The sequence below is a fragment of the Amphiprion ocellaris genome, chromosome 15 (genome assembly GCF_022539595.1).
Source record: "Amphiprion ocellaris isolate individual 3 ecotype Okinawa chromosome 15, ASM2253959v1, whole genome shotgun sequence".
NCBI classification, from domain to species: Eukaryota; Metazoa; Chordata; class Actinopteri; family Pomacentridae; genus Amphiprion; species Amphiprion ocellaris.
In genome coordinates, this window is record NC_072780.1 from 23,719,400 (window position 1) to 23,732,867 (window position 13,468).

General features: G+C 40.8%; 1 protein-coding gene across 1 annotated transcript in view; it reads left to right on the top strand.

Annotated features, from left to right (window-relative positions):
* gatad2b (GATA zinc finger domain containing 2B) overlaps positions 1-13,468 on the top strand; it is a 60,557-nt gene that overhangs the window by 33,355 nt on the left and 13,734 nt on the right. Inside the window, exons 3-6 of the mRNA XM_023294611.3 lie at positions 578-707; positions 9,392-9,523; positions 10,721-10,849; positions 13,261-13,425. Coding sequence (XP_023150379.1) covers positions 578-707; positions 9,392-9,523; positions 10,721-10,849; positions 13,261-13,425 — 556 coding nt within the window. The remainder of the gene's footprint in view (positions 1-577; positions 708-9,391; positions 9,524-10,720; positions 10,850-13,260; positions 13,426-13,468) is intronic.

The following is a 13,468-nucleotide window of genomic DNA, read 5'->3' on the forward strand; positions in this document are numbered from 1 at the left end:
CCTAGAGGTCACAGTGCTCCCCACAACCATCCATCCATCCATTATCTATACACTGCTCTATCCTCATTAGGGTCGCGGGGGGTGCTGGAGCCTATCCCAGCTGGCTTGGGGTGAAGGCAGGGGACACCCTGGACAAGTCGCCAGTCTGTCGCAGGGCTACATATACAGACAAACAATCACACTCGCACTCACACCTACGGGCAATTTAGAATAATCAATTAACCTCAGCATATTTTTTGGACTGTGGGAGGAACCCGGAGTACCTGGAGATAACCCACGCATGCACAGGGACAACATGCAAACTCTATGCAGAAAGATCCTGGGAAGGCCGGGACGCAAACTGGGGATCTTCTCGCTGCAAGGCAAAAGTGCTAACCACTACGCCACTGTGCAGCCTCCTCACAACCAGTTTCACAAAAGTGTTTTAAGCTTTCTGAAAACAGCTGGCAAAAACTGTCAACTCTGCTTAAAGATTAAATGTTTTCATTGAAAAGTAGAAAGGTTTTGGTGATAAACATTTACTTCAAGTATTGATAACATTGACGGGGCCTTTTGTTTTTCTTGTTTTTCCATGAAGTGATGTTGACCATGATAGAAGAACTCCATCTCCAGATGTCATCATACTGTCAGACAATGAAGCATCCAGTCCCAGAACAACACCTCGGCCTGAGGAGCGAGTGCACCAGGCCAACTTGGACATGTTCAAGGTAAAGCCATTAAGTAAACAGATCACCTCTGTACAGTCTATAGAAACAGACTGAATGTATTCTATAATAATTTTAGACCTGAATAACATGTCAGGCTATTAAAACTGGCACCTGAATAGAGTGGGAGAAGCTATTTCAGGCACCCGTCGTTCTTTAGGAATGACGGGTGCCTGAAAAAGAATTCATTTTTCTCATAGAAAGCATTATGTTCTTCACAATTGGAGCGACTCTTTTCATTAATTCATCAGTATAAAAGACTTGAGCCTGCGGGTGGAAGCGAAAAATTACACTTCGAAGAAAACTGATTTCATCTGAAATTTCTGTTACTTAACTTTTAGTTTGGGTGAGAAATTTGGTTGAGTTGAGTTTTGAAACTACTGTGCCATATATTGCTTACAACTAATTTTAAATTTGCTGTTGGACTGATTCAGAACTGATTGGCTTCTTATCCATGGGAAATGGCAGCTGAGGCTCAACGGCATTGTAGTATCTAGACATTTATGCCATGACAAACAATAGTGATTTCCCAGAAACAATTTTGAAATAAGTAAGTAAAGTTTATTTACATAGCACCTTTCACAGCACAAAGTCACAAGGTGCTTTACAGAGAAAATCAACATAGCCCTTAAAAACAAAAAAAAGCAAAGAAAAAAAGCAATGCTAGATCCATAATAAATAGTCATATTAAAAGTAATAAGACCATACAAATTCCAACCTCTGACTTCCTCATGGTGAAGACGGGACAATAGTTTGACTGGCTAACAAGAGGCTCTGGGAATGCCAGGACAGGCCCAGCAAGCCACTGGTCCTGAGTTGCTTCTAAAACTCAAAAGAAATAGTCAAGATGTCAGGGGCCTGGGGGGGTTGAACCCAGAGTGCAGGCACACAGGAGGCAGATAGATGTTCTAAACCAAGGATTTTATTCAAAGAAACACAATAACTGTCAGAGCCGACCAACACAAACCAAACTCTATTCAGAAAATAAAGGATTTAACAAAAAAAACAAGCAGGGCTCAGAAATAAACAAGAACAACAAACAAAGCTGGCCACTAAATGGGCTATGATCTAAACTAAAACAAAACGGCTGACTTACTGACTACGACAGGAAGACCACGATAGAAACAATGCTCATATAGTGACAGATGTGCAGGCTGTCTCATCAGTGTCGCTCGACTCTTACCATAGACTTGTGGTAACAAAGACCAAGTTGCTACCATGCAAGACAAGACCAAGAATAAAAGTGAAGAAAGTCAATTACAGCAACATGAATGACACCAACAAGGTATTTTTTTATCTACCCAAAGCAAAGAACAGATAGGTGACATTGAAGGAAATGAAATTGGCAGGAGAATTTTATGGCAAGTCTACACAAGGCGGTAACTCACTCTGTAGGTTATAAATATGCATGCACGAGGAAGAAAACATGGTGGAACAACGAGGTCAGGAAAGCAGTGAGTAAAAAGTCCAGCGTCTTTTGTAACTGGATGAAGTAAGGCAGTTTAATTAAAGCGAGAGGAATGAAATAAACATAGTGAAGAGAACAGCAAAGAATGAGAAATGGGAAATGCTATTTCAGGAGTTGGAGTCAGACCTGCAAGGAAGCAAGAAGCTCACATTCTACTTGGCTAAATCCTACAGGAAAGTATGCTCAGAAAAAGTCTATAAACATTTAGAATCTCACGAAATACTAACAGACCTATGAAACATCAATCAAAGTTGGGAGCGTTACTTCTCCACACTGCTTCACCACCCTGCAGAAGACTAGAATTGCAACAACACCATTGCTCAGCCAACAGAACAAGAGTTAACCAAGCTACATGCTAATTATATAACAGACAGGGAGGTAGAAGTTACTGTAAAAGAATTCAAGAATGGCAAAGCAACTGGTTGTGACCTCATCAGTAAAGAGCTTCTGAAACTGGGCTCACCATGGACAGCATCAGGCCCTGACCAACCTATTTAAGACAACATATAAAGCCGGAGTACTACCAACAGACTGGGGTAAAGTTATCATATGCCGTATTTTTAGCATATATAGCTCTAACTACCTACAGAGGCATCACATTGCTCAGTCATTCCGCTAAGATTTATGAGACCATCCTGGAAAAAAGATTATGACCCACAGCAGAGGACAAGTTGGGGACATGGCAACATGATTTTAGGCCAGGTAAAAGCACTGCTGGCATGTTATTTACCATCCAGAAATCATGGAGAAACTGGTAGTGCAATCAACCACTTTACATTGCCTTCCTCGATTTAGAAGAGGCATTTGACAGAATTCCCAGAAGTAAGTTATGGAACATGTTGCAGAGCTATCAGGTACCTTACCATCTTAGATGCGCTATTGTTGGCGCATATAGGACTAGCTGAATCATGGTGTCAACAGGAACAGGTAAAGAAACATGGTTTGACACTACTAGTCGAGTTGGACAAGGAAGTGTACTCTCACCACTACTCTTCATGCAATACCTAGATCTGGGAATAAGAGAGGTTGCAGCTGATCAACCCCATACAAATGCGCTGGCATATGTGAATGACATTGTGCAACTTAATGGCAATGAGGAAGATTTGCAACATCTGACTAAGTGGCATACGTGTTTCAAGCAATATGGACTAAAAATTAACCTAAAGAAGACAGAGGTAAATGGTGCTACACAGGATTAAACAAGTGACCAACATCCGGCTCGACGACACTGTGATAAATCAGGTAGATATTTTCACCTACCTTGGAAGCGTACTATCATCAACAGACTTAATCGACACAAGGATAAACACCCGCAAAAGGAAATATTCACAAAATGTCGGATTCATGTATAGGCTATGGAGGATAAGGATGTGCCAAAGAAAGTAATACAAACCGGAAGACTGAGGCCAATTATTCTCTATAGAAGCACTTGGAGCATTAATAAGAACAATATGACAAAAATAACAGCTGCAGATATGAAAGCGATACACATGTGGGTTACAAGAATGGATAAAATCATGAATGTGGATCTTTGCGCCTGGCTACAAATAACACCAATAGTAGAAAACATCAAAAGGAGCCAGATCCAATGGTTTGGACATGTTAGGCGAAGATCACCGGATCATCTGAAAGAGTTAGTCTACAATTTTAGAATTTATGCAACAGGGATGGGGACGAGGGGGATCTCAAAATAAATAATCGGATACCACTGTAACGACCGAATATTCGGATATCCGGATATTCGGGTCCAGCCCTAGTAGAGAGTATATAGTGGGTGTGGATGTGATGTGTGACATCTTGCTGGACCTTGTTAACAGTCATGCAGCAGTGTTCTGAAGAAATTGTAGATGGTTTAAAGATGAATTGTTGAGGCAGGTGAAGAGAGAATGACAGTAGTCCAAATGGGATGAGATAAAAGCATGAATTAGTATTTCTAGCAGAGGCTATGGTACAACCGACCTGAGTCTACCAATGTTTCTTCAGTGAAAGAAGCAAGTTGTTGAATTGATTGTTTTTCAAAATGCATTGATCAAATTTGACACCAAGGTTTCTGAGACTCCTCCTCATGGTAAAAGACAGGGACCCTACACACTCAGCCACCTTAGAGGCTATGTTGTCTGGACCAGTAATTAGAACCTTGGTTTTGTCTGGATTAATCAGTAGGTAATTGTCTACCATACAGTCCTTAATAGCAAACCAGACAATGATGCAACATTTTCAACTTTTCTGCCTGTTCCGGTTTTAACAAGACAAACAACTGGATGTCATCAGCATAGCAGTCTTCAGATTCACTTATAACCTGACCTATTTTGTATATAAAGTGAAAAAATATTGGACCCAAGACAGAGCATTGAGGCACACCACAGGACAAGGTGGTAATATGACAGATGTAGGGACCGAGTGATACTGAGAAACTCCTATCTGAAAGATAGGAGAACCAGTCCAAAGCACTGACAGATATACCAACCCACTGCCTTAGTGTCTCGATCAAGGTCCAGTGATCAGCAGTGTCAAAAGGTGCGCTTAGATTGAGTAGAACCACCTGCATCAGAAGACATCATTATGTCATTAGTAATTCTACAGAAGGTTGTTTTTTTGGAATGCAATTGGAAGAAACCAGACTGAAATTTATCTAAAATGTTATATACCTTTAGGACCTCAGGTCAAACAGGACCTTTGGATTGTGTTTACTGGAAGAAATGAGATGAGCAAAGTATAATGCCCATGCATCCTTAACAATGTTGTTGAATTCAATTATGAAGCCCCTGTAATAAAGATGATGAACCTGGAGTTTGATTGTTTTCCATTGTCGTCGTGCCTGACGACATTTCTGTCTGAAAGAACGAATGGTAGTTTAGGCAAGAGGATGGATTGCCGGAGGGGACAAGTCTTGTTTTCTCCTGAGCTATATTATCGAAAATGAGCAATGTCCTTTAAAGGTGATGACTAGACTTTGAACGTCATTGTGCCTTGAAACAACTGTACTTGGGCAAAAGATTCTAAAAACTTTGCAACTGAGAGGTGGTTTAGGATGCATAAAGGAACTTGCACGTTTGCAGGACTGTAATTCTAGATTAAGAATAAAATTTAACAAAATGCATTCATTGTCAGTAACAGAGAGGTCCTCAGAAGTGACAGAGTCAATATTTAAAACAACCAAAAACAAGTTCCAAAGTATAACCCTAATATGTGGGACCAGACACATGTTGAATAAAATTAAAAGAGTCAGTAATATTAATAAAATCAGCAGCAAAGGTGCAGGAGGTGTCATTAACGTGGAAATTAAAACCACCAATCATGAGAACTCTCTCCAGCTTTGTAATAGAAGATTAAAAATTCACTAAAATTAGCAAGAAAGGAACCACTAAAACCAGGAAGTGTATAAATTAAAATGTAATAAGATGGTCAAGCTCAAATGAGGAGAACGTCTCAGTGCTCACAATATGGTTAGAAAAAACAATTCTTAAAGACTACAGCAATTCCTCTGGCCCACCCAGAAGACCTGGGAGTGCTGATGAATGTATGGCCAGGCAAACTTAATTCTATCAGTGTTCTGTCTTCCATGTCCCTCTGCCAAGTGTCAAGTCAAAACAAAAAATCCAAATTTATTTGTTCAATGTGAGGGACTTATTATTGAGTGGTTGAGCATTTAACAACACCATCCTGAGAGACTCACATTCACTGTAAGTAGCAGTGGTGGTATGAGCCAGGGGGTGCAGGTATATGTTTTGCATAGTGGAGGATCCCACATGAGAGAGAATTTGTAATGACTGTTGGGACTGTAAAATTAACATGTGAGGCTCTTACTGCCCACTGGAACTTCGGAACACAGCCTCCTTCAGAATCCTGTGCTGGGTGGAGGAGATCGAGATCCGGGTCAAACACTGCTTCGTTGGCTTCCCAGTGGGGTTGTCAGGCATCCGGACACCATCGGCGCTTGCATGCGTCCGGCAGAGAGGGAGTTGTGGGCATCACCTAAGTTGACCGGCTTGTCATCTGCCATGACTGTCATGGCCCCCTCCCTGGTCCCTGTACCTGCCCCTGCCTGACCTCCCATGACCTCCTCTGCCCCTCTGTCTTCCCTGTTCTCTGCTCCTTGGTCGGTACCTCCCCCCATTGCTGTGTGTGCTGACTGGTGATCAGCGCTGATGGAGGCCAGCTGCTGTTCCAACACACCTGCAGCACATCACCACCCATCAGCGGCAGCATAAAGCCTGGCTCTCCACTCAGATCAGATCACCTTGGAGTTCTGCCCTGCTCTGTGGAAGCTGCCGATATGACCCACTCCAGCCGCCTGTAAAGGACCTGGACATCCCCTTGCCTGCACCGCCTAACCCGGCTGCTTGCCGGTATCCAGGAGTCTGCCAGCCCCCTTCCTTCCTGTTTTCATGAATTTCACTTTAGTTTTTGCGCTCCCCAGTTGTGGTTGTTTGAGCTATTATTATTTTTAATAAACCCGGTTAATTGAGCTTTGTCTCTGCCTGTCTGTGTGTTCTCACCTTGGGTTCATCCCCCACTCACTGTGACAATGACAGGTTGGAGATTCTCAGGCTAAGGTGAGAGGTGGATCCCTCTCAACCTCTCTTGCGTCCACAGACCACCACCTCAGTCCAGGATGATGCATGGTTTGGGGTTGAGCAGGAGGATCGCAGACGGGTAGATGGGTTAGCTTATTGGACTGCTCAGCCACCATGATGCAGGACGATCATAGGAGATGGGTCATGAAGTTAGACAGCAGTGAGTCCTTCTTTTGCAGTTTAGCGAAAAGCCGCGTGATGTCCTTTTTAAGGTCAGCAATCTTGTTGGCTTCTTTTAGCAGTTCACTCTCTTCACAGGGCGCAGCAGACATTGTTGATATGTTAACCAAGCTGCCCGACTAAAGCTAGCCTGTTCGCACACAAGTCAGAGAAATAGATAAAAGCTGTGTTCCTAAAACAGCGGGTGAAGTGAGTCTTTTAACATTACTGTACAGTAGTAAAATCTTTAAAAGACCACTAAAATCCTCAGGCTAAAAAGTGCCACCTGGAGTTCTTACGCTGAGAAGAGTTATTAAAAACAACTTAAAACATAGTCAGAAATTTAAAACCTTTGACCGGACAAAGATTTAGTTCAGAAACAACCCTGACCCAATGCTGGCTTTAAGTGTGAGATCCAGAACTAGATAAAAACAGACTATATACTTTGTTTGGAGACAGAGACTCAGTCTACAACTGGGTTGGCTGCAGTTAGTCTCTATAAATAACTGGTGATCCCAGCACCTGAATTGATCAGCCACAACATTAAAACCACCTGCCTAAGATCCACTTCTTCCTATCAAAACAGATCTGCCATGGTCATGTAGTTTTGGGGGTCTCTGTCATTAAGCCGTTTTGGTCCTTTGGGTTGTGGGGTAGGACCTTTGTAGATCACACTTGTTCTAGCGTGTCTCATTCATGCTCAGATTGGGATCTGGGGAGTTTGGATGCAGGGACAAGCCTTAGGTTCTGTGTCATGTTCTGTTAGGCATTCATGAATAATTTTGTTGTTGTGTCGGGGTGCATTGTCTTGCTTTAGGAGGCTGCTGCCATTGCATTATGGATGGTGTGCTTGGTCTGCAACTACGTTTTGGGGTGCAGCCTGTCAAATTAACATCCGCATGAATGTGTGTGCATGAATTTGTGTACATGACTGGGTAGTGTAATTACATTATCCAGGAGAGTCTTGTGTTTCTGTGTCTAGCAACGTTAAGGATATCATTCAAAGAAAACATTAAAATGAGAATATACAATAGAATCAACAACCCCTTCCATTTTGCAGCTCAAAGCTGTAGTGCATAAACAATAGGACTGTCCTACATGGCACTATCTATTGCTCATCGCATTGAACATCATAAATGATGAAAAAAATCATTACAAGTAATCAATAAAATGTTAAAGTTCCACTCCAGTTATTGATTTTAACTTCTAAAAACGTATCTCTCTGTATTAAAGTTACATATTGCTAAGGGTTTTTTTTCCATGAAAATAATCTCTTCCTACATTAAAATGGCTTATATGTTAGTCAACCTCGTAGCTTCCTTTAGAAATTGACCCAGCCTCTCTCTCCATGTCCTCCTCTGCTATTTGCTGCAGTTCATACTCATTAGCTACACTATTACTCTGCATCACGATGTGAAGGAATGTAATGTTGGAGGAATTCAACCAAGCGTGTTCTGTCCGGAAACCCATTCTGAAGAAGAATAATGATTTGGAAAGCCCCACCCCACAAGTTGACAGGATTGGTTCTTTAGGCTTGTAATGAAAGAAATCCCAGCTCTCTGAATGTTCCTGTACATGCAAGTAACCAAATGTGTGATTGTTTAGTGGTGACATAATGTATGAAAAAATGTTTTTTTTTATGGGAAAACTCTAGCTGTATGGACTGTTTTCTTTTTCACAATCAACATGAATTCCTGACACTCTAAATAAACATTTTGTCCACAGACATTTAATGGAACACCCTTTTGTGTCCTGCATAGCGCAACATGTTATTGCTGTCAGAAACAACCTTATATCAACATTTTAGGAATTAAAAATAAGTTTGCTTTTGTGCTTTCACTTATTCTAAAGTTGTACATTTGGTTTGAAATGGATTACGAAACACTATTAGCCTTTTAAAGACAATTAAGGCCTTCTTTTCACAGAGGACCAGATAAAACAGATGCTAAAAAGTGATGTTTTTTTAATGTAACAGTATGTGTGTAAAACCCACATTTAACTAGTCATTACCATTAACCATAGAAATGTTGATTGCATTTTTACTCTTGTGTATCCATCACCAGCCTGAAAGTATTTGTCTTTTATGATGTACATACAGTGTGCAAGAATTCCTATTTATGCATTTGCACTATTAGGCCCCCAGGTGGCTCTAAAGCTATATATACAAGCATATCAACTTTGTGCAAATTGTAATACAGACTATTGATCTCTTCTGCATTATGTGCTTGTAGACATTAGCCAAAGCATTTTTTTGATGTTTTAAGTTTATTTTCCTGCATTTTGGCAGCAAAGTAGAGGTAGGTTTTACGTCGGATGCGGTTCCTGACACAACCCTCTGCATTTATCTGTGTTTGGGACCAGCACACAGAGGACAATGGCTTGTGCCCCCTTGAGACTGCATTCTTAAACATACACACTAATTTCTTTTAAATCTGCTATGTGGATTTTGTGTCTCACTGTAATTTTGTGTTTATGTTTTCCAGGGGAAGACAGGAGTAGAGAGGCAGCAGATGATCAAAGCTCTGAAAGAAGAGTTGCGTCTGGAGGAGGCTCGCCTTGTACTGCTTAAGAAGCTCAGGCAGAGTCAGATGCAGAAAGAGAATGTGGTGCAGAAGGTCAGTGCTGCTGCTAATGCCACACTTTCATAGACCAATAGTCACTTGCCCTGATTCCATCGCCCAACACTGTTGCATCAGTGAAGTTCGGTCTTTGCATCTGCCTGTGTCTGCCTGCTTGTGGGATTTTCAGTTGCGAAGTATATTTAAGTACATTAAATCCAGTAGTGTACTTTGTGCCATCTTAAAATACTTTAATTTTACTCAAGTATTTCTACTTTTCTGGGTTTTCCCAGCTTCTTCCCTCAGTCCAAAGACATGTTTTGAGGCAATTGGCGATTCTAAACTGAGTGTGAGTGCATTTTGGCCTGTGGACTGGTGACCTGTCCAGCTACATGTTTCCTGCCTTCACCTTAAGTCAGCTGGGATAGACTCCAGACCCTGTGCATCTCCCCAGAGGATCAAGCACTGTATAGATCATGAATGGAAAGATTATATATAAATATGAAACAGTGATACATATTCATACACTACAAGACATTTTTAATGAAAAAATCATATTGCCTCTAGTGTAAGGAGACTTGTCTATCTTTATCCTCAGTGGAAGTGTTAAAAAACATGCTAATAAAATGCCAGTGATCTGTGAAAACATGCAACGAATCACATTCACTTTACAATATTCACAACAATTACCCAAAAGTGTTTTTACATTTTGAATCTTTAATACAGATAAGTTGATTAGAATTACCCAAGTAATGTCCAGAGAATGACAGACATGGAGTGTGGGGAGGGCCAATGAGAGTGGAGGATCTGGGTAGTGGAAAAATTGCTTCACGACATCCTGACAAAACAGCGAATTTGTCATAATTTTCTGCAACGTTTGACAGCTTGTATAATGTCCCTGATAGGAGAAACAATAGGAGCACACTGCTGTGTAAATGAAATGGAGGAGGCATGATCAGAGGCACAAGTAAAATCTCAGGGAAAACCCCATTTGATATTGTTTATGCTATCTCGTGAGTCAGGATGTTAGTCCTTGACATAGTCAATATTAAACTGGGTAAACATGTAAAATCACTGTTTTTTGGGGTTTAAAAAAATTATTATGGTGAAGCTGTAAATTCTGTACTATACTATAATTTAAAAGACAATTAAATGTAAAGTGAAACTTCATCTGTAAAACAATATTTGTTTCAGATGCATCTTAGCAGTTATATTTGACTTTTGATGCCATTAAAATTTGATGTCTGTGTGCAGGTCCCAGTGGTCCAGAATGCTGTGTCGTCTGTGCAGCCTCCACCCATCCACAGCTCTCCTGGCCTAGGGAAGCTGCCTGTGAGGCCAGGCTTACACAACCCTGAGCCCCAGAACCTCCGCACTGCACAGGTTTGTGTGTGTTTGTGTTTTCTTTTTCATGTGAGGGAAGGGTATAGAGAAAAGGTAAACTTTGGTCAGAATTAAGCAGATTGTGTTAAACTCCCAGTGAACTCTCTGACTTTAGAAAAAAAACAAAACACAAAACTGAAAATTTCAGTATTTAAAAAAAAAAACTGTAGTGTACTCTTCCAATTCCATGTTTTGCATTGTTTTGACTTTATTGCACAAATATTCATGAGTTTAGTAAATTAAAAAATAGTACAGTGCCCTGTGTCGTCAGCTGACAACAAAATCCTCACCTGTCTTTAAAATGTATTCCAGGAGATATTTTTAAGTAGATCTACACTGCATATCTGACCCTCTTCAGTAAAATGATATGTCCCAGTCGAAGCTGGTGGAGAAAGCTGGTTATTATTAAGCTGGTTGACTCTCAAATGAATGACTCACTCACCTGGTAGGTTTCATGACCATGGTTAGTACTAGTCAGAAACCTGTTTTCAGGGTCTCAAGAGGAACTTTGTCAAGTCTGAGAAAATAACTACAGAAAACTGTTGAGGTGTAGTGTTTGAAAGACATGGCTAATACTTGGCAGTGGCATATTGTATTGTGGGAAATGTAGGATCCAGAATTGTACTTGAGCCATGCAAGTAATTTAAAGCTAGACTATCACAACTTCTGCTATGCAAATGTAAATGATTTTTAAAATTTGTCTTGTGGGCCTCCCGACGTCTCTGAAATATTATCCTTTTCTTTCTCCCCTTTGCCTTTACCATAATCGTTCAAGGCAGATGGCCACCCTTCCTGAGCCTGGTTATATTGAATCTTTGGATTTACAGGGTTTCTCTATAGAATTTTGGAAAGTCTTGACCTTTATGTATGAAATATCCTGAGATGATGTGTGTTCTGAATTGGCACTATATAAATATATTTTTATTGAATTCTGCTGAAATGCAGTTCTAAATCCCTGGAGGACTACTTTGACAGAATTTAAAAGTACATGTTAGAGCACGGTTTTCAGAGTGGTCTTGGGTGCCATCTTCAAATTTCATGTGGAAGGATCTTTCCAAACGTTAATGTCATCAAACTCAGAATCTCAAGCCTCAGATTCTTCAAATGTCTCAACATATTTTTTTTTGGTCAAAGATGCCCCCCCAGCACTCTGCAGATGTGGGCAGACAGAAATCTGCTGTGTGAGATTATGTTTAAAGTTCATCTTAGAATTAAGATTTTGACTTCAGCTCTCACTGACTTTAGGACTGGGTTGACAGACAATGAATGGATTAGTAGAAGATTCAGCCTCCTGTTCTTGCATGAAGTAGCCTTGTTCTGCCATTACATATTGCGATAACGACAAATATTCAATAGATCTCTGTGTGTATGGATGTGGTTGTGTGTGCTAGTTTGTCTCATCAATTTGTTTTGTATAAATGGTGATGATTTGTATCATGATCTGTGTACTAAGCAGCTGCTGCCCTCTGCGGTTTGCTTTGTGTATAATGTTTGTCTAAACCCTGCAAGGGGCCTGTGTATAAGAAGAAAGCACTTTCATTGCATGTTCGCTAAATTTGGTCTGTTGTGGTAATGTGGAACATGCATCATTAAGTGTTGAGATGTGTTGATGGTAGTTGAACGTGGATTAGCTGTATATCTAGGAAGAAACAGCTGGAATTATTGAGCGTATGAAAGCATTATTTCAGTTCAAAATAAGTACTCAGCACGGTGGTGCATGTTACATGACTGTTGTTATACTGTCAAATTAGACTTGTGGACATGGACATGATGTTGAATTTACAATGTGAGAATTTTCTGGTAAGATGAGATATATATGCATGAATCAGTTGATTCACGCACTCAGTGAGTGTAGTTATGTGATTTGTCAGCACTCACTCAATCATGGTTTGACCTCACTACTCATGCTACTGTTATTGTATTCAAAACAGGAGCACACTGTTCACACCGTTATTCAAGATAACTTTACCTTGGATGAACAAGTCAATCCACAAACTATTTTTAAGAACAAATAAGTTGATAAAGTATTGACAGTCTCTTTTGGCCTGATAATTTGTCTTGCTTAATATGTTGTTGGAAAAGGGGCCCAGACGACATAAGACACTAAGATGAGTCATCCTCTTTGTCTCCACTCACTATTAAGGAATGTTGCTAGTAGGGATTGTTCTTCTTCTCAGTTGATCTTTTGTTCATGAAAGGCATCAGGTGTCAGACCTGCCATCTAGCATTAAACTTTTGCATGCTCCATGTGAAAGTACAGAGCAGTTAGCTTGCTTCATAACTGCTATGGACTTGTAAAGTGTAGTTTTGATGATGCTATTGACAAATGTAAACGCAGAGCACTAAACTTCTATCCAACCGTACAAAGGGTTTCTTAGGAATAACTCTTATTTTTTTCCCCCATTCTCTAGGGTCATACAGTCATCCGTTCAGCAGCCAATGCAAACCTGCCACCCATGCTGATGTCCCAGCGAGTTATAGCCCCCAACCCTGCCCAGCTGCAGGGCCAGAGGATCTCCTCCAAAGCTGGGATGTCTCGCTCCAGCACCTTGGCCAATACTGTTGGCTACCAGCAGGTATGGATTCATACCAATCTAAGCGAACTGGTCATAGCTGTGC